Genomic DNA, 22,167 nt, shown 5'->3' on the forward strand with positions numbered 1-22,167 from the left:
CACACCTGCACATGCACCCCCGAATCTAAAATAAAATTTAAACATTTTTCTAAAAAGCTCAGGCCACAAAAGCAAAAATATATAAATGGAACTACAGTTGACTCTTGAACAACATGAATGTTAGAAATGTTAACCCTTGCACAGTCAAAAATCCACATGTAACTTCTGACTTTCAAAAAAATTAATAGTCTACTGTTGACCAGAAGCCTTACTGATAACATAAACAGTTCATTAACACATATTTTGTATGTAATATGTATTATATACCATATTCTTACAACAAAGTAAGCTGGAGGAAAGAAATGTTATTAAGAAAATCATAAGGAAGACAAAATATATTTAATATCAATTGAGAGTGGATCCATCATGAAGGTCTTCATCCTCATTGTCTTCACATTGAGTAGGCTGAGGAGGAGGAATAAGACGAGGGCTTACTGTCTCAGGGGTGGCAGAAGAAGAAGCAAATCTTCATGGACCTATGAAGTTCAAACATGTGTTGTTCATGGGTCAGCTGTACATCAAACTTAAAAGCTTCTGCAGAGCAAAGGAAATAATCAACAAAATAAAATGGTATCCTAAGAATTTAGGAAAAAAGTTTGCAAACCATATATCTAATAAGGTGATAATATCCACATTTTATAAAAAGCTCATACAACTCAGTAGTAGAAAAACATATACTGTTCCTGACTTAACAATGGTTTAACTTACAATTTTTCAACTTTAGGTTGGTGGGAGTATAACACACATTCAGTAGGCTTCTCCACTTATGATCATGTTCCAATACTGTAAGTGGAAAATGCACTTTTGATTTAGGGTATTTTCAATTTATAATAGGCTTATTCAAACACAATGTAAGTCAAAGAGCATCTGTAACCCGATTAAAAAAATAGGGAAAAGACTTGAACAGACATTTCTCCAAAGACATAAAAATGGCCAACAGGTATAGGAACAGGTGTTCCTCATCATTAATCATCAGGGAAATGCAAATCAAAACCACTCTAAGATACCACCTCACCCTGTTAGGATGGTTACTAATAAAAAGTCAAAAGATAACAAGTGTTGGTAAGGACATGGAGAAAAGGGAACTCTTGTACACTGCTGGTGGAAATGTCGATTGGTAGAGCCATTATAAAGAATAGTATGGAGACTTCTAAAGAAATCAAAATTAGAACTACCATGTGATCTAGCAATCCCTCTTCTGGACATATGCCAAAAGGAAATAAAATTACCACCTCACAAAGATATCTGCACTCTCGTGTTTATTGCAGCATTATTCACAATAGCCAAAATATGGAACAACCTAAGTGTCTGTTGGCAGATGAATGAAGAAATTGTGATACATACAATAACACTGAATATTATTCAGCCCTAAACAAGAATGACATCTTGCCATTTGCCACAGCATGCGTGAGCCTAGAGGACATTATGCTAAATGAAACAAGCCAGACACTCATGATCTCATTAATATGTAGAACATAAAAAATTTCAATTATACAGAGAGAACAAAACAGTGGTTGTCAGGGATGGGACATTGGGGAGAGAAAATGCGAAGACATAGTTCAAGAGGATACAAACCATCAGATGTGTAGGATGAACAAGTCTAGAGATCTAATGTACCCTGTGAGGACCAGAGGTAATACAATTGTACTGTATGTAGAATTCATGCTGAGTCAATTTTAGCTGCTCTTGCTACAAAAACAAAAAAAAAAGGGTAACTACGTGAGATGATAGATATTTCAATTTGTTTCACTATGGTAACCCTTTTACTATCTATATGCATCCTATAACGTCATTTGTATACCTTAACTATATACAATAAAATTTATTTTAAAATGTTTACAATTAATAGTCATTTACATTTATTGCTGTCTATGAACTTCATGCTTTTCTAAATCACATGCAGTCCTTACAACCTCCCTATAAGGAAGCTGTTATTCTCATTTTATACTCAAGGAAAGTGGGGTTCAGACAGATTAATTAATTTGCCCAAGATCACAAGATTTAACACGTGGTAGAGCTGGACTATGAACCTGTGTTTGGGTCTCTGAAGCCTTTGCTTTCCATCACTGAAGCGCATTTTTTCTATATGAAATGAGGTAATGAATCAGGTATTTAGGGCAGATACAGGAGGACATAAAGTCAAAAGGGGATGATTGCTAGAAAATGGAGGAGACTCAAGTGGAGGTCTTGGCGTGTTTCAAGGGCAAACAGAAGGGGAATAAACTGAAAGAGTACAAGGTTGGGCTCAAAGAGTGGTATTCCATAGTTTAGGATTTCAGAGCTAGAGCAGGGGCCATGGGTCTGAAGGCAGCTATGCTTACCACTATACCACCAACGTACCACATGATGGGTCTGAATTGAAGGGTGTTTGGGTAAGACCCTGGGTGAATGTGGGGTCTAGAAATGACAGCAAGAAGGCAGCTTCTTGACAGGTACCATGAGGCCCAGAGGAGGAAGGGTTTTTGCAAGAGGATGAAGAACCAGTGGGTTAGAAGTGGCTGTCCGGGGACTGGGGACAAATCAGCCAATTCCTTCCCCCTGCCTCTTTCACAACTCCACTCCCTCACTCACGATAGAGTTAAATGATGAATTTATTTAGGGTTAAATGATGAGTTCAACACAATCCAGATGAGATCAATCACATGCAAAAGGTGTCATACATACACAATATCTTTCCATATCAGTCATAGGAAGAACAAGAACTTTGTTTAACCCAATCAAGGATGTTTCTTTATTTAATAAATATTGATTGAGCTCGTATTATACGCCACTAAATGGTACTCGGAAATAGAAAATAAACAAGTAAGAAAAACAAGGAAGGTGGCAATTGTTACAGATAAAAAGAAAGCTAGTTAAGAGAATAGGGAGTAAAGGAGAGGGGAGAGTGTACATATTGCTATTTTATAAGCGACGTTCTGGGAAGACCTCACTGAAAAGTGACATTTTCCCAGCCTTGCAGATATTGAAGAGAAGATACGCACAAGAAAGGGGTCTAAGGTCTAAGGTGGGTGCATGCTTGGTGTGTTCAGGGAACATCAGGAAGGCCAATGTAGTTGGAGCAGAATGAGTGAAGGGAAGAATAGCAGGAGTAAAGATCAGGACACGAGTAGAGCATACAGGGCCTTCTAGAATGCTGGAGATTTTTTTTGCAAATCATTAACATGATTTCACTCTTATTTTAAAAGGCTTATTCTCACTATTGTGTGGCAAGCAGTGTGTGTGAAGTAGGAGTTAGGGAGGAAGGATGCCATTTAAGAAGCTATTGCAAGAATCTAAGTGGAAGAAGACAGAGGCCTGGACCAGGGTGCTTAGCAATGGAAGTGGTGAGAAGTACTTAGATTCTGCTCATATTTTGAAAGTAGAAATGACACAATGTGCTGTTAGATTGTGTGACTGGCAGCCTTTATGCTGGCCCACAGTGATCTGTACCTCCCCCTGCGTGTAGGTTTGACCTACTGACTCACTTCCAATGAAAGGAATATGGTAAAAGTGATAGTATATAATTGTGAGTTAGGTTACAAAATGTGACTTCTGTCTAGCTGCCCTCCCTCTCTCTGGCTCACTCTGGGGGAGACCAGATGCCATACTGTGATCTGCATTTGGGGAGGTCCATGTGGCAAGGAACTGTCGTCTCCAGCTAACAGCCAGCAAGAACCTGAGGCCTGCCAACAGCCACGTGTGTGAGCTTGGGAGTGATCCTTCCGAATCAAACCTTGAGGTGACTAGCCCTGTCCAATGCCAGGATTGTAGATTTATAGTCTAAATGAGACCCTGAGCCTGAGATTCAGCTAAGCCATGCCCACATTCCTGACCCACAGAAACTGAAGTGATATTTGCTGCAATAGATAATTAATATAGGTTGGATATGAGATGTAAGAGAATAGTTAAGGATGACGCCACAGGATTTGGTCTGTGTAGCTGGCACCTGGAGTTGCCATTTACTGGAAAAGGAGTAGGTTGAGATGGAGAAGAAGAAGCAGGAATTGTTTTGGGTGGGTTAAATACAAGATATGTAGTCACTGGAGATCATGAATATGCAGCTGTTCATTCAAGTCTAAAGTTTGTGGGGGAGATCTGGGCTGTTCCACCCCTTCATTCATTTTTCCATTGCTTTGTTTACCTTTTTCTTATTATCTGTGGGAGCTGTTTATATTATACAGATAGAGGTCTTTTGTCAGATATATGCATTACAAATATCCTCTACTCTGTGGCTTATTTTTTCACTGTGAAGAGTGTCTCTTGATTTACAATCTAAATTTTAATGCAGTTTGACTTGTTTCTTTCCCTTTAAGGTTAGTACATTTTACGTTCTGTTTAAGAAATCTTTTCCTACCCTATGGTCATGAAGATATGCAAAAATATAAATTTGAGTATCATCAGCTTTCTGGATAAGAAAACCTATGGAATGACTACAGAAAGAGAAGAAATCTAGGACTCACAGGTCCAGGGCATGCCAATGCTTAGAAAACAAAGGGGTGAAGGGAACTGGCAATGAAACTGAGAAAGTAGATGGCCAGGTAGGTAGGAGGAGACAACTGATAGAGAGCCCCAGAGTTTCCAGGTGAGGGTATTAACACTGACTCATGCTGCTGATAGGTAGAGAGAACGACTCAGAGTGGAGCACCGGATAAGCACTGTTTTAATGAGCCTGTGTACAGTCGGGGAGAGGAGCTCTAAAGTCTGACTGGAGTAGAATGGAAGAAAAAGTGAAGACAGGTACAGACCACTCTTTTGGAGGAACTATGCTGTATAGGAGAAAAGAAAAACAGGGTGGCAGCTAGCGAGAGATGTGCAATCAAGGGAGGGATTTTTCTCCATGAAAGATGTTACAACAAATGTGTAACAGCTAATATGTGTACAGCTAGTGAGAAAGAGCCAACTGAGGAAATAACTGATGTGAGGAGAGGTGGTTTAAGTGCTTGAACAGCATCCCTGAGTTGGCAAGAGGAGATGAGATCTAGTATACAAATAGAGGATAGAGTCAGGGATGCAGTAGGCTAGTATATGTGATTGTGGAAGCAGGGAGTTCCTCTCTGATTGCCTTGGTTTTCTCAAGAAGTAAGAATCAAGGCCATCTGCCAAAATGAGAAGCAGGGAACTGTCAGAGTCAGTGATTTTAACGAAATAGAACAGAATGTTTGAGAGTCCAGACTGTGGCCACCTGAATTCATATTCTAGCTCTCCTACTTGACAATTGTGTGACCTTGGACAAGTTACTTATCATCTGTTTTCTCAGCTTCTACATCTATGAAATGCAGATAATAATAGTACCTATCTCATAGGGTTGCTATGATTATTAACTGAATTTATGTACACAAAGCAAGATTTTACTTTTATGACAGACAACATTGAGTTTTTGGACCTGTTATATTAAAGAACTAAACACCAAAGTGGTGCCACAGGCATTTAGGCCTTTCCCTGGAATACATATTAGTTGATCTCCCATGTGGTTTAGGGGAAAGGGAGGCCTAGACAACCCAGTGAACATTCCCTGTAACTCCTGTATACCACGATCCTTACTCTGGCTGGATATTATGCTGTCCTGGAAAGCTTCACAAAAATGCCCATGCCTGGGCCCCATCTTCAGAGATTCTGATTCAATTAAGCTAAAGGGGAGCCCATGCTGGTACTTTTGAAAAGCTCCTTTTGTGAATGTGATGTGCACCCGAAGTTGGGAAGTGCTAGTCTACTAGGCATATCTATGCTGTGGAGATGGGTGGGCCAGCAGAGTCATACTCTTGGAAACACTTTCTTCATCCAATAAACTTTAACTCCACATCTACAAAGCTCATTTCTAGATTTATTTTGGTTCTCTAAATGGTTTTGTCACAAGATGAGAGTATGTGTCAGGGAAATCCAAATGTCTACTCCAAGTGGCAGTCACCTTCTCATTCTAAATGAGGAAAGTGACTGTGGTCATGTGCAGTGGCGCAGCTCTTTGGGGGCACAGACAAGACTGTCTCTGGACTTAGAACTGAAGCCTCCTCAGTCCACGGACCATAGGGAAGGCCCTAAGGTGGAGTCATCTTCTCAGGCTCATCTCTGCACACAGGTCATCAGACCTTTCCCTGAAGACCCTTCTAACTCCAGGAAGTGAGTAGCCAGCCTTGAACACCACATTTCAAAAAAGTGTGAGACTGAGAGGATGCTCTCACATCCATGATGTTGGCAGTGACATGGATATAATTTCTCACACCCTAGAACCACGGTTCTTAATGCATGGCCCACGGACCACATGTAATCCCTGCTAAATTATAGTATCTGGAAGTAGGGCCAGAAATCCACATTCTTACAGGCTCGCTGAGAAAATATTATGCACTATGAAATAAGAGAATCTAGAGAGTTGAACTGACTGACTTCTCATCAAGATAATACATGATGGCATTACTAGTACTAATACTAGTGGCATTACCCAAAGGCAAACTCTTTTTTTTCCCCAGATGAAAGGCTTTTATTACTGAATTTCCTTCGCAGTGTTTTGCTTTTTGGGTTTCTGTTTTTAACTCCTTTTCCCCCTTCTATGCTAAGAGAATGGCAATTACAGTTCAGAGCTTGTACCTTCCTTATTTTTATTCCTTTTAAAGTGGTAAGATTAGATTTTAATCGAAGCTTAACAAAAATACTCAGGTCTGGTTATACTACTGCAGTAGGAAAGAGGGTCCAGTGTGAACTGAACCCAACTTCAATTTGTGCAGAGGTAATTGGGTGTTTTTATTTTTAGAGTTATGTACTTATGGGGTACCTGAGATTTTAATACATGTCTATGTGATACATACATATACATATACAATGCATAATAATCACATCAGGGTAAATGGAGTACCCACGGCAAACTCTTTTAATATTTTTATTTTTATTCTTCTGGAAGTTGTCTCCACGGGATAATTTGTTGGATAAAATTAAGAAACATTGTTATTTCTTAATTTATCAGTGAAAGCAATTTTAATAGACTCCCTAATATGAGAGACAAGGATTTTGTTTATACTACCTCATTCCTTTCTCCTCTTAATGTTTTAATTTTTTAAAGTTTTTTTTTAATTGATAACCACTATAACATAAAATAACATTTAAACCTCTATTTCATTTCACACAAAATTTGACATCCTGTTTTAACTCTCTACCTTTCCTCCTCCCTTCTATATCCCACCTTGTGTCAGGTCCATTTTAACTTTAGTATTGACATTTATTTATTTTTTATTTTTTTAAGACAGAGTCTCCCTCTGTCTCCCAGGCTGGAGTGTAGTGGTGTGATATCAGCTCTCTGCAACCTCTGTCTCCCGAGTTCAAGTAATTCTCATGCCTCAGCCTCCTGAATAGCTGGGACTAGAGGTGCCTGCCACCATTCCCAGCTAAATATTGACAGATTTGTCAACAGATGAATCTTCAATATCTGTACCTGCCTCCCCATGTTCCTCTGTCCCCATTTTTGGTTCTACTACTCACATCTGCCTTCCATAGGACCTGTTGACTCTTAACTCAAAGCCTCCTCCACTGGGCAGGTGGCTCCCTCCTTCCCTGAAACTCATGCTAGACTGTTGTTTTTCCCTGCCTCTCATCTGTCAACTTACTGTAAACTACTTTTCTTCTTCCAGATACTTATTAAAATGTCTCATTCTTTTGTGAACCCCAATTCCTTGGTACTTGTATTTTTCTTTTTTAATTTTAGTTGGATTTGGGGAGTAACAGAAGGTAAATGTGTGTGCCCAGTCCATCTTCATGAAGCAGATGACCTGCGACTCACTCTATCAAACGAGGAACTGGACACTCAGTTGTTTTGCATCTCACTGACTTCGTTCCCTCTTAATTGTGTTTGTTCTGCTATTTCTCATTCGGACACTATTCTTGACAGAACATGTGTTAACTTTTCTTTGTCATTAGTTTATAGCCTACTGATCTTGCTGACACAATTTAAAAATCTATCATATTACTATTGAAAGCATTTTTTCCCCACATAGCTCATCCTAGCTATAATTCTTGAATGTTTGTCCCACCCTTGAGTATTTAGCTTCATACCTCAATCTCTCCTTTCATGTTGAATCTGACCTTAAAAAAACAAAGTAAAACCTTTTTTTAAAAGTTACACATATGGTATTTCATAAATGTAAATAAGTATGTATCAGTAGGATCTATCAGCAGTATTCTTCAAACTTGAAGTTACAGAACAATGGACAGAAAATTCGAAATACTGTAATCCTAATACTTTGAGAGGCCAAAGCAGGAGGAAATCAGCGATTATAATAGATAACTTCTATTACAATTTTAGTTTCTATAAGTCTTGAGAAGGACAAATTTCCTTGGGATTATTTTTAAAGAAATACTTCATATTTCTGGAGAAGTTTTAGGTTCATAACAAAATTGGGAGGAAGATAGAGATTTCCTGTGTACTGCCTGCCCCCACACATGCATAGCCTCCCCATTATAAAGTTGGGGGGAAGATGAATAGATGGAGCACAGAAGTTACTCTCTCTATATAGATATAGATATAGATATAGATATAGATATAGATATAGATACATGTCATTATACATTTGTCCAAACTCATATAATGAACAACCCCAAGAATGAACTCTAATGTAAACTATGGACTTTGGGTGATTACGATGTGTCAGTGTGGGCCTATTGATTATAATGAATATATAACTCTGGTGGGGAATATTAAAATTTCCTTTTTAAAAGTAAGTAGAAGCAAAAGGTTAAATATCTCATTTCCAAAGGCAATGAATCTGCAGCTCTATAAGCCAATAACTAAAGGAGCCAGTTTTTAAACTTTTAGTCTTCTGCAATGTGGAGGCAAAGCCCTGTGGTTAAGATGGTCAGCTTAGAATAGGACTGACTGTATTCAAATCCTGACTCTGTCACTTACTGGGTGCATGATCTCTAGTAAGATGCCTCACATGGCAGAAATTAGTGAGCTGTTTACCAAATCCTTTTCTCTTTTCTTCTGAGGATACAACTAGACTCTCTTTCTTAGCCTTCTTGCAGCGAGGAGTGACCACATGATTGCGCTCTTGCCACTGAAATGTAATTGGAAATTTTACCAGTTCCAGGGCTGGTCTGTAGAAACTGCACAGGCCTCCAGTCTCTCAATTGTGCTGGCTGCTGGCTTGATAGGAATGTCCAGGGCAACCCTGGAAGCCATGTGCTAAATACAGCAAGGCTTCCATCAGTGCATGACATGGAAAACCCCCACCCCCACTGGTGCTGCCAATAGAATTTCACACAATTACAAAATAGCCTTTACAAGATGAAGAAATAATTTTCTCTTTTGTGAGATTTCAGGTTTGTGTTAGTTTGTTTTAACCTAATCAACATACTTAACTTCTCTAAACTTCAGTCGCCTCTTCAGATAATTCCAGTACATAGCGCTGTTAAGAAGACTGAAAGAGAAACAATGAATATAAAGTGTGCTAATGCATAATGCCTAGCAAATGGTAAGTACATAATAAAGGTTCATTACCTATTATTCTATGAACACTGTTGTTAATTATCATTGCCTATTATGTGCAATATCATAGAAGGCTCTTACACACACATTAAAATGCCTACACCGGCTGGGCACAATGGCTTATGCCTGTAATCCCAATACTTTGGGAGGCCGAAGCAGGAGGAATTCAAGACCAGTCTGGGCAACATACTGAGATCCTGTCTCTACTATTAAAAAATAAAAGCAAAAAAAAAAAAAAAAAAATTAGCTGGGCATTAGCAGTGCTTTCCTGTAGTCTTGGCTGCTTGGAAGGCTGAGGCAGGAGGATCGCTTGAGCCCAGGAGTTGAAGGCTGCAATGAGCTATGATTGTGTCATTACACTCCAACCTGGACAACAGAATGCGACACTGTCTAAAAAGAGAGAAAAAAGCCTACTCCTTGCAGTCTGAAATTCCACCATTCCTTTATGTAAATCAATGCCTTTTCCTTTAAAGAGTAACTTCCACACTTAATTATAAAATTAACATGTTTATATGTCTGTTGCAAATTATCAAATAGAAAACTTATAAAGATTCAGGCTGGGTGCAGTGGCTCATGCCTGTAATCCCAGCACTTTGGGAGGTTGAGGTGGGCTGCTCGCAAGGTCAAGAGTTCGAGATCACCTTGGACAACATGGTGAAATCCCATCTCTACTAAAAATACAAAATTAGCCAGGTGTGGTGGCGCCTGTAATCCCAGCTACTCAGGAGACTGAGGCAGAAGAATTGCTTGAACTCGGGAGGTGGAGGTTGCAGTGAGCCAAGATCACACCACTACACTCCATCCTGGGTGACAGGGCAAGACTCCATCTCAAAAAAAAAAAAAAAAAAAGAATCAAATATTGATCATCGATAATCCTATCATCCAAACATAATCACTGCTAGCATTTTGGCATATGTCCTCCCAATATTTTATTTTATTATTTCTGTTATTATATCTATATATCAATACATAAATTATGTATTATGTATTACTTTTTTCCACCTAACATTTTGCCTTGAACAGGTTCCTATGTGTTCAAATATACTTTAAAAAGATATTTGATGATGACCCATTAACTTACATACAGCATGTAATTTTTTTCTATAAAATTAAAAGATATTTGATGAGTGCTTATGGATATAAAACAACTTATTTAACTATTATATGGATATATCACAATTTACTTAATTATTCCTTTATTGAAGGATATTTTTGTTGCTTCTACCAGAATGTATAATTCTAGAATAAACCTCCTGGTACATAAATATTTGCCTCTATTTGTCCTTTCTGCTTTCATTTTCCTTTTTCTAGGCCTCTTCAAAACAAAATTTTTAAGAGATATTTTGACTTCTCTAAATGATACAAGAATTGATTCTTATTTAATCTTGATATATGTTTTATATGCTTCTTTACTATTCCTTTTGTTGTTTTAAAAACAAAAATGCTCTTGGAAAAGTCCATAACTCTTTTCTCTGAAGACTTCCTGTTAATGCATTTATCAGATTGTTTGATTTTCAGAAAGGAAAAACAAAGCTGTATGTAAATCCTAGAAACCAGAAGTAAAAGGAATTCTGGGGGAATGAGTAGTAGTGAGGAACAGAAGGTGGATGTGAAATTGAAATAAAATCTCTGCATACCTCAAAATTCCACACTGAGGGGAAGTCTCCCCTTCTGCTGTCCCAACCATCCCCAGTAGATGAGCTACCATATTTCTTCCATTTATAATCAATCAGATTTTTTAAAAAACTGAAGCACTGGGATCTTGCAGGAGTTTTTGCTGAGCATGTAAATAGCATTAACAAGAATAAACAATGGCATCCATGAAACATAATCCTTGCATTGATCATCCTGTTTACTGAGTGGCTTGGGTCAGTGTCTGTAGATAAATTAATAATGGCTTTCTCTGTCTCTGGCAGCTAACACAATGTCAACTCTTCAGAGTAAGGAGATGCAATATTCCCCTATTACATGTATCTTGGCAAAAATGGCTGGAAATGCACAGGAATGCAGTTCACAGCCTTCGTTGAAGGTTTCTATGAATCACAATTTTACATTCCCACAGCTGGAGTGAATCACATGAGTCTGCGACTTGTACAAAAGAGTTATTATCTAAGGCAAATACTCTTTCATCTCATTTGCATTTACTTCCAAATTGTTATCTGTCCCCCTGGGTGAAGGTCTAGTTACAGGTATTTATTGGAATGACTGTGTGGCTCTGCTTTCCCCTCCGGCTTCCATCAAAATGTAACATTAAAATGATGGGGACATGTTTGCCTTTCTAACTGTCCTCATGCAAGGGGTGCTCACTCTCCATAATATCCTCTTCAAATAAAAAGGGTGACAATATGGGGTACAATCAAGGTCCTAGCAGGAAACAGATGGCACACTCAAATTAGGTTAATTCATGGAGGGTTTCATGAAGAGACTATTTACAAAGGTTTGGGCAGGGTGTAGGGAAACCATGAGTGAGAGCACGATACCCCAAGGCTGGTAAACAGCGGGCAGTGACCAGCCCTAGGCCTAACTGCTCAGAAAGGAAAGGATCCTATGGAGACGGCTGTGTTGACTTGCCTTTGATAGAGGGATGCAGTCAGCCCTGGACTACCCTGAGGAATCAACACTCTGACCTTGCTCTCCTCTCTCTCTGGATCTGGCAACCAGTAGTCAGAGAGTAGAAGAGCACGTACAAGTCATCCTCCTAGGGCTGAAAGTGAGGGAGGTTGCAGGAGGTGGAGAGTGGACACTGAGAGGCACATGGAAGCTCGCTGGTAAAAGTGGAAAGGCCAAGAGTTCAGTTTGGATGTGCCAGATATGGGAGGTCAATTAGTTACCAAGAAGAGATATCAGGTGGGCAGCTAGATCTATGACTGCAGTTCCAGAGGAAGGCCTGAGCTGGAGATGCATTTGGGACTCACAGCCTTTTTAAAGCCACAAGGCTGAAAGTGATCACAAAGGTTATCACACTGTGACATACATCACACGGCACTGGGTGGAGCCACGGGGGCCAAAGCTTGACTGCAAAGAGAATGGGAGCAGAAGAACAGACACTGAATTTAAAGAGTTTTTGCTGCAAAGAAGAGAAAGAAAGTGGGGAGCAGCTGCTAGGGGAAGTAAAGTCAAGGAAAGGTTGACTTTAAGAAAGGAGAACTAACAGTAAGTTTGTATGCTGATGGGAATAATCCAGGAAAAAGATCATAACTAATGGCAGAGGAGAGGGAGGACTATGGCAAGGAGAAGAACACAGTTCCCTGAATTAGGGGGCAGCTGCCACTCAGTTCCAGCCAATGGTTTCCAGGCCTCTGGTTTCTCAAGAGAAGCCAGAAATTGATGTTTGGTGTTTTTTTGTTTTGTTTTGCTTGTTTGTTTGTTTTTAAGCATGAAGTCTCCTGATATTTAGCAGGAGATATGTTGACAACTAAATTTTTTTTTCAAACTTTCTGAAGTTGAATGAAACTCGTCTGCAGGCCGCCAGTTGGCAACCTCTCCTAGATTGCTGACTTTGGTTCCTTCCATAGTTGTCAGCTGTGGCCTCCTGGTTTAGGGACCTCTGAAGGTCACTGGCTATTTACTCTCTAAAATCTTTGAACCTGTAAGTGCCCTTGCAGTGGTGCTTGGCCAGGGTGGCTAATGATACAGTCTCTGTCTCCTCCACAAAGGGCAGCGGAACTGAGGTTGCCAGACCTGGCCACACATCCTATACTTAAGTCCTCACAGTTAATACTTAGGCTTCATGTATGCTCTTTACCTCCTCCCGCCTCCTCTTCACTAAGGAAACTATTATCTGCAGGCCAACGCAAATAAAGGTCACCAAGAGATACTCGCAGGCCAAACACTGAATGCTGGCATGCTGGAAGGGTTGATTGTTTGTAGGCTCCCAGCTAATAAAGGAAATGCCAATCAAAGGGGGCCTTCCCGCCTGCTCCCAACTCAAATGCAGCCCTGGTTGCCAGTGAGAGCTCCAAGCAGGACAGCACTCAGATTTCTGAGGATGCCTGGCACCTGCACAGAAAAACTGCAGAGTCTGGTGATTTGACAGTCCATCCCTGACCTGGGGAGGATACAGGGCCTGCTAGCCAGGGAGGAAGGAGTGCTGACTTCAGTCATGTGGCAGGCTTCCTCCATAGGAAAGAGTGAAGAGGAAACCCCACCTTGTGAGGGCTGCTGTGTTTTTATATGCACGTGACTAATCTTTATGACAGGGTTAAATCCTAGATCTCTCCAGTTTTCCCCATGTGAACATAAGCATTAAAAATGTTTCTCAGGTCACAGTGCTGGTTTCCCCTTGTGGCACCTGCCTCCTCCTGGAAGTGTAAGGTAAGCCTCAAAAAAACCTATATTTTAAATATTTCCTCTCACTTAAGAATAAGTAACTCAAGCTTTAGGTGAGGCAGAGACAGCTTTTATCTCTGAATCATTCCACTCTCACTCCTCTTTTGGTTTAGTCCTATGTAGAGCAAGACAGAAAATGGATACACCATCCTGTCACACTGCTAACTCCTCCATCCTCCTAAAATCTACCTGGCAGAATAAAGGGAAGGGAAAAAAGGAACAGAGTTCCCCATCAGAAACACTTTACAAGGTCTCCACCATGGAATCCAAAATAGTTCTTCCTGTTGTAAGCGAGAAGGAAACTGGCGGGGCGGGGTGGTGGGGGGCAGATTTATCAAGAGCTCCCTGCTAGGGGAAGATTCTGGGAAGACAGCAGTAGTGGCAAGCATAGTTTTTCAATCTCTCCAAGTCCCCACATAAAAACAGAAAAACAAGATAGCAAAACCCATGGACAACACTTATAACAAAATGAGATGACAAGATATCCCTCTGAGCCCCCAAATATAAGTGAGTAGAAACAAACTACTAGAACTCTCTAAACCTGCATGGGGGCCTATCAGTGCAGGAAGAAAAAGAGGGAAGCAATGGGGACTGTGACTTATGAACCTGAGAACAGAAAAACCACAACAGGTATTCACTGGATAACAGAGGACCAATGTGAGAAAAGCAGTTGAAACTGGGAGGTGCTGCCCTCTCCAGTAACAAGTGAATGCTAGTGGCCTGCAGTGAGAAGGTGTCTTTAGGAACTCCACAAACCAATCACGTCCTCTTCTAGGACAGGGGCCATGCTGGGGGGAAGCTGCTGGAGTGCAAGCAAAATGGAGCAGAATAAGGATAAGAGAGACAAAGGCAATTGAGAGTTCAGACCAAAATGGGGGAGAGGAGCAGAGCCAAGAAAGCTCAGAAAGCAAGCTGCCATATTTGAATACTACACAAAAACAACAAAAGGAGCCGAGTGCAGTAAGAAAAGCTGTTCTGAACCCTTCCTCATTCTAAAGTTTAGAAAAACTACTTTCACTAAAAATGAGCTATAGGAAAGTATCACGTGAGATACCACACAAAGTTATTACAAGGGTAAAGAATATGGGCTGAAGAGCATTCCACAGGCAAAGCAAGCATGCTGGAAAGGCACGCCCACAGAACAACAAAATTGTCAACTCACATTTCAAAATGAGTTGGAAGACAGTTTAAATATGATAGAAAACCTGAAAGAAAAATTAAAACTAGAAAGACTCAGAAATGAGACAACAAAACTCAAATATTAAAAATATTTCAGAAATAAAGAATAAACTAGAAGAAACACAAGAATACAAATACACAACAGATAATGAGTTAAGAAAGACAAATATGCAAAAGAGAAATATTTTAAAAATCAAAAAGAAATTTCAAAAAACAAAAAATGATTCAAGAGAAAATGAGAAAAATTAAAGATATGCAAAGGAGCTCCTGTGTACTGATAATAAGAGTCCCTTGCATAAGCAAAGCCAGTGTGAGGGAACAGAACAAATACTGAAAACTATAATTCACAAAAACTCTTCTAAATTTAAAAAAGAAAAGACTTAAAAGTACACATTGAAGAAAACATTCTGTGTACCTCAGAATATCATCCCAGAATGACATTCTAGCAAACCACATTCTAGTAAAATATACTGTTAAGAAAAAACAAAAACAGGACGAAAGAGGGGAAGGGGGCAGAGGGGAGGAGAGGAGAGATCTTCTGAGTACCTAGAAAAAGAACATGTGAATTATAAGGGAAGAAATTAAATTGCCTTTGTTTTTTCCACAACAATGCTTTTTGCCAGAAGGAAATGGAATGATATATTTAAGATACTCAAAGAAAAATGATCCAATAATCTTATATCAAGCAAAACTCACTTTCAAGTATAAAGGGTACAAACTTATCAATCTGCATGCAAGGGCTCAGGGAATATCATCCCCAAGAAACTTCCTTGAAGAACAAGCCAAAATGACTAGGACAAATGACTAGACAACCAAAGTGGCTGACATTGACATTGAAAATGGCTGACGTTGGCTAAGGATTGCTTTATACTTTAAGGAACTATGACTATGAGAGGGCTAAAAACAATACAAAGTTCAACTATTGAAAAACAGGGGAAAGGGCAAATTCAAATTATATGCATGTATGTATGTATGTATGCATGTGTCTACACACATATACCTTTCCTAGCTCTGTCCACTGAAAAAGCCAGGAAACAAAGACTGATCCAGTAGTAAAGTGCATCCCTATACCAGATATGGCTTTAAAGTACAACTTTTCACTAAAAGAACCTGGGGCTTATTAGAGAAATGGTGGATTCCAGATGTGACACAGGAAGTTTCCAAGATAAGCCTAGAACATTTCATCACACAAGAATGCAAGGAAGGCCAGGCATGGTGGCTCATGCCTGTAATCCCAGCACTTTGGGAGGCCAAGGCGGGTAGATCACCTGAGGTCAAGAGTTCGAGACCAGCCTGGCCAACATGGCGAAACCCCATCGCTACTAAAAATAAAAAAAATTACCCGGTGTGGTGGCATGCGCCTGTAGTCCCAGCTGAGACTCGGGAGGCTGAGGCAGAAGAATTGCTTGAACCCGGGAGGTGGAGGTTGCGGTGAGCTGAGATCATGCCATTGCACTCCAGCCTGGGCGACAGAGAGAGACTGTCTCAAAATAATAATAATAAAAATAAAAATAAATAAAAAAGAAAGCAAGGAAGCAATCAAAGACTGCTCGATTATAAGGACCTAGGAGACACTTTGAAGAGGCTTCCACTGGCCAAAGATGTGATAATTTGAGCTTCATAATGATAATAAATGCAATGTATTGAGACATATTAAGTAGGTTTAAATCCATGAGTTCTTAAATGATTTTTTACAAAACGAATTGGTCACCTTTGAAATGAGACAGAACCAGAGTAGTTCTTCAATATCCAGAGGAAATTGGTTCCAGGACCCCCAAGGATACCAAAATCCACAGTGCTCAAGTCCCTTATAGAAAATGATGTAGTATTTGTATATAATCTACACACATCCTCCTGTATACTTTAAATCAACTTTAGATTGTATGTAATACCTAATACAATGTAAATGCTATATAAATAGTTGTCATACTATACTGTTTAGGGAATAATGACAAGAAAAAGGTCTGTACATGTTCATTACATATGCAACCATCCTATTTTTTTTTCCAAATATTTTTTGGTCTGTGGTTGAATCCACAGATGTGGAACCCACAGATATGGAGGACCAACTGTAATTCATTATATTGAGAATAAGTAAATAAAGGGAAAGAATCAAGCATTCAGTCTTCTTTTCCTATGTGAACTATGCCATTGATGGATTGATAGTTAATGAATTATCTCTTTATAAATACATTCCAACTAATAAATGGGAAAGACATAATAGAAATAGAATGGCACCACTTTGCTACCCAAATGAATTAATAGATGTAGACATTAAGCATAACAACTGTTCCTATCACAATGCCTCCTATGACCTTGCCAAATACCACCTAGAATCTTGCCAAAGGGGTAAACACAAATCTGATCCAGTGTCTGGATACAGTTGCCAATTTCCAGGAAATACAGAGGAATGGGGAACGTGTTGTACTGCACCAAGAGACTGCAGTCAGCAAAACCCAGACTTTGGGAAACTCTAAAGGTCAAATAGCCTGGATTCTGCCACATAAATTTTAAGGAAACAAAAGGGATGAAGAGTGTATCTGTTAATTAAAAGAGACCTAAAGGCATATCAGATGTTAAAAAATGATCAAGACTAAACAATGGTCCTAAAGACACATAAATGTAGGATAACATTATAAAAATGCATCAAATGATTATGATAAAGTCAGGATATAGTTACTTTTGTGGGGAAGGAGGGACCTGTGATTGGAATGAGGTACGTGGAAGGGCCTTCTGAATGGATAACAAAGTTATACTTCTTGACTAGGCTATGGTTTCAAGAATGTTTACCTTAAAATATTTATTGTGCCATATGCTTGTTTTGTGTTATTTTAAGTATCTGTGTTTTATTTGATGACGATGATTATGATGATGATGAAGGTGGAGGAGAAAAGAAGGGAGAAGAAAAGAAAGAAGGAAGAAGAAGAGTTCGCTAAAGCTTAAATAAAGTAGTTTGGTCTTACTAGCTGGCAAAAAAGGTCTCTAGGTTGAGAGTTAACTTTTAAAGCTTGACATCTGGCAAATAAACAGTAAAAGCTGAGGCCCCTCAATTTCCATTAAAAACAACTGAGACATATAAACAGGATTCTAAGACAAGGAACACAATGGAACATTCCATTTTCTCAATCACTGAGTAAAGGAAATAACAAAATTGCCTGTTCACTGGGTTAGAGGTTAGTGATCTTCTATCAGAAAATGAAAAAGGGAGATTAAAAAGAAGAAGGAAAAAAAGAAGAACAGAATAAAGATCAAATTTGGTGACAGGATGGACCTCTGAGCTCCTACCTGAAAGGGTTTACCAGCTGCTCTGCCTATGCAGTAGCCACTCTTTTATTCCTTTACTTTCTTGAAGGAAGGAATGAAGGAAGGAAGGAAGGAAGGAAGGAAAGAGAAAGAAAGAAAGAGAAAGAAAAGAAAAAGAGAAAGAAAAGAGAAAGAAAAAGAAAAAGAAAGAGAAAAAGAAAAAGAAAAAGAAGAAAAAACAAATAAAGAGAAAAAGAAGAAAGAAAGAGAAATAAAGAGAAAAAGAAACAGAGAAAGAGGCAAAGAAAGAGAAAAAGAAGAGAGAAGGAGAGACAGAAAGAGAGAGGAAGGAAAGAAAGAAGGAAAGAAAGGAGGAGGGAAGGGAGGCATTCTCATCTTTCTAGGTAGAAGCAGAGTCTGGTGCAGGGTCAGGAGATGGGAACAATTCCCCACCAAAGACTATGATGTCTAACCAGAAAGCCAGATGCATTTCCCAGGAAGCTGATGGACCACCAGCACATTCTTTGATTTCCCTGAGGGGAAGGAAGATTATCAAACCCTCCTGAGAGAAGTATTAATTAAAATACGGGGTAATTACTATTTTTATGTCAGGAGATAGTCCAAAAACTACTTTAACTGAGACAGGTCAGGAAAGCTCAAGATAATTTTGCAGACACCTTCTGAAGAGTTGTAAAAGGATGAGGAACGGAAAGGGGGTGTATGACCTTCCAGAAAAAACACAGACATGTTCCAGTCCTCACTCTCAAATCTTGTTTCATCTAGAGCTGTGGTCAATTTAACCAGGGTATTGTGCTACAGTTATCTAAATTTTGATGATTTAATAGCTTTAAAAAAATCTATAAAACAGAAATATTTTATCCAATTAAAAAGAAAATTTCCTGTCAAAAAAGCATATTAACCTCTAGAATAGATTACTAAGAGAAGTTCTGTCACAAGAGCCTAAAGAATCATGTATTCAGAATCCCCTGAGGTGCAGGTACACATGACGACAGGTCAAAGAGATGACTATGGTGTCTCCCAAGGAGATCATGATTGCCCCATTCCATCGCTGCAGGTGTGCTGGCCATCACAGGAAGGCAGGAGAGAATGGTGGCTGGAGCAGACATGTATCGGAAGGATTTAAACTCAAATCCTGGCCTTTGTCGCTTACTAGCTCTGTGACTGTGGGCAAATTAACCTCTTCAAATGTTCATTTCTTCATGTGTAGAATAAGGAAAGTCATCACACCTGTTTCATTAGGTTGTTGTGAAGATTGGCTGTACTTTATTTGTAAAGGGCAAAATACCTGACACTCAAGAACTCACTAAATGTGACCCATTCTCATCATCATTATTAACATCATTGTCATCACTGGAAGGAGGGTCTGTTAAGGAACATGATAATTTAAACCAGCAGTTCTCAAAGTGTGGTCCCCAAAACAGCAGCATCTGTGGACTTAGAAATGCAAATCTACCTCCTCACCATCCAACCCTAGACCTACTGAATCAGAACCTCTGGGGTAGGGCCCCACAATCTATTTTAACAGGCTCTTCAGTCATTCCAGGCATATTAGAGTTTAAGAACCACTGATACAGAAAAATCATATGTTGAAGCCTCTTGCAAACTTTAGCAGCCAGAGGCCACCTTGAGTTTTCCAGGAAGGCTGCTAAAATTCTGCTTTTTTATTGACTGAAAAATAACGAACTTGAAATCTAGCCTTAATTTTTCAGCCAGTGATGCTGAAGACAGAATTCCTGTCTGATGAACTCCACTAGCCTTATAAGTAAACTGAGGGCAGAGATTGTGGTTTGCCACCTATGTGTTCCCCAGTATCTCACACACTGTCTGACAGATTGTAGACACTTAATAAATATTCATTGACTTAACAATGAATGAAGAGTTAGTAGAAAGCTAGAGACAATTACACTATTCAACCAGCAGATAAATGCACATCTAAGGGAATCTAATTCCAAATTTGGTTTAAAACTTACATGCTTTCTAGAACTTAGAGAACATTCATTTCTTTGGCTTAGTCAGCAACTTAGACATATTTTACTAAAATGTATGACTTCCAATTGAAATAGAAAAAAAAGATTAACAGTGATTTTTAAAACCTCAAATAACTAAATCCCCAGTGAAATTGAATTTGGGTCAGTATTGTCAGCCCTGAGGTTAAAGAGGCAACCAAAAGAAAACAAATGGGAATAAAGGATTGTAGTTATTGCTGTAACTCCAATTCTGAGGCTAGATCCTGGAAATAGAGTGAAATTACTTTCTCCATGTGTACATATATACCATAGTAGAAGGATAAATGATTGTTTTTATCCTGAAGAATGACAAAATCCAGATTAATCAAAGGAAGATAAACAGACTATACTGGATATAATTTATTAAGGCAGGTAGATATAAAAATTTTGTTTCAGGAAGGAAGGTTTCAATAATTCTGTATTTCAATTAGTCCATATATCTCATTAAACATATATCCCCATTAATTAAAGTTTAACTGTTACATGTTTAGAAAGTAGGAATCAAATTATCAAATAGAAGCATCACATCTTCATAGGGAAAAGTATCTTTTCGTTTAAGAATTAGTACATAAAGCTAACAACTGCAATTCCAGGAGACATAGGAAAATTAAACACAGTTTGGCACCCATCCTCACTTATACACTGTGCAGAAAAATATTAAAGTAATAAAAAGAATGTCAGGGGCACAGATGCCAGGATCATCCATATTTATCTTCCTTCTTGTATTTGACCACCTATCGCTGCAAACAGCCCTCAATAAAACGGAATTGGTTTATCAATATTCTCAGCAAAACATATTTGGTTTCATCAACATAAGATCCGTTGCCACCAATAGACTTGAGAGTCTGGTCTCCTGGCCTGGGGACTTCACCTCTCTTAGAGAGCTGACACACAGAATGAATGAAAAAATGTTATCTAGAACAGCTCTATACATTAGATAAAAAGAAAAAAGAAAACTGAATGACTGACAGTGGTTCCTTGGTGGCACTTGACAAAATAATGTAGAGTTAATTAATGAATTAATAGGGAATTTAGAGCCTTCATTTTTTACTTTTGGCTTAGGAATAACAAGAGACCCTCAGGCACTAAAGGAGCACTGTATTAGTCTGTTCTCACGCTGCTATGGGGAAACACCCAAGACTGGATAATTTATTTTAAAAAAGAGGCTTAATCGACTCACAGTTCTGCATGGCTGGGGAGGCCTCAGAAAACTTACAGTCATGATGGAAGGCTCCTCTTCACAGGACAACCATACAGAGAATGAGTGCCAGCAGGGGAAATGCCAGGTGCTTATAAAACCATCAGATCTCGTGAAAACGCACTCACTATCACCTCCACCTGGCCTCGCCCTTGAAACATGGGGATTATTACAATGCAAGGTGATATTTTTGATGGGGGTAAAGAGCCAAACCATATCAAGCATCAGGGTATTAATTTGTAAGTAGGCTCTTAGGACATTCCTAAGAGCTTAACTCACTCTCAAGGAGAACTCACTGACTCATGCATTCACTCACATATTCATTCATTGAGTTCTCTTTAATTTTGTATTTAGGTGTACCTTTAGATGTACTTTAGTATTTCAAAAGCAGGACAATTGACTTATCCACTTTTCTATGTATTCTATTGACTTTTTTTTTTTTTTTGGTGACTGCAAACTCTTCAAGGATTTCATTCTTGTAAGACACTTAGAGGATCTCTGTTCACTCTCCAACCTCATAAAATCATTAAAAATAGTTTTAAGAAGTTCCTCTTTTTAAATTTCACAATGTTTTCTTTCTTTATTTTTCCATTAAAAGTTTATTTATACTTTATAGCAGTGGTGTACACAACCATGTGATAATGGAAGAAATTGCAATATGCCTTAAAGAGTCAACATTGTCTGCTGAATTTTTGAAATTAAAAAATTTGGAAGCTGAAAGATACAAAAGATACCTAAGATGCTTC

The 22,167-nt window shown here is 38.9% G+C and overlaps 1 protein-coding gene across 5 annotated transcripts in view; it reads right to left on the reverse strand.

Annotated features, from left to right (window-relative positions):
* Positions 1–296: 296 nt before the first annotated feature.
* NUBPL (NUBP iron-sulfur cluster assembly factor, mitochondrial) overlaps positions 297–22,167 on the reverse strand; it is a 310,030-nt gene continuing 288,159 nt past the window's right edge. For 2 of the 5 annotated variants that reach the window (XR_007727515.1, XR_007727518.1), the window contains 4 exons: positions 8,014–9,377; positions 1,576–1,689; positions 709–783; positions 297–534 (listed from right to left, as the gene is read on the reverse strand). Coding sequence is in view for 1 of the 5 variants with exons in the window: in XM_050798332.1 (XP_050654289.1) it covers positions 9,369–9,377 (9 nt within the window). In the remaining 4 variants the exon portion in view is untranslated. Of the gene's footprint in view, positions 535–708; positions 784–1,575; positions 1,690–7,641; positions 9,378–22,167 lie in introns of those variants that run through there. The other 3 variants (XR_007727516.1, XR_007727517.1, XM_050798332.1) reach the window with 3 other exon arrangements.

This window comes from Macaca thibetana, chromosome 7 (assembly GCF_024542745.1).
Source record: "Macaca thibetana thibetana isolate TM-01 chromosome 7, ASM2454274v1, whole genome shotgun sequence".
NCBI classification, from domain to species: Eukaryota; Metazoa; Chordata; class Mammalia; order Primates; family Cercopithecidae; genus Macaca; species Macaca thibetana.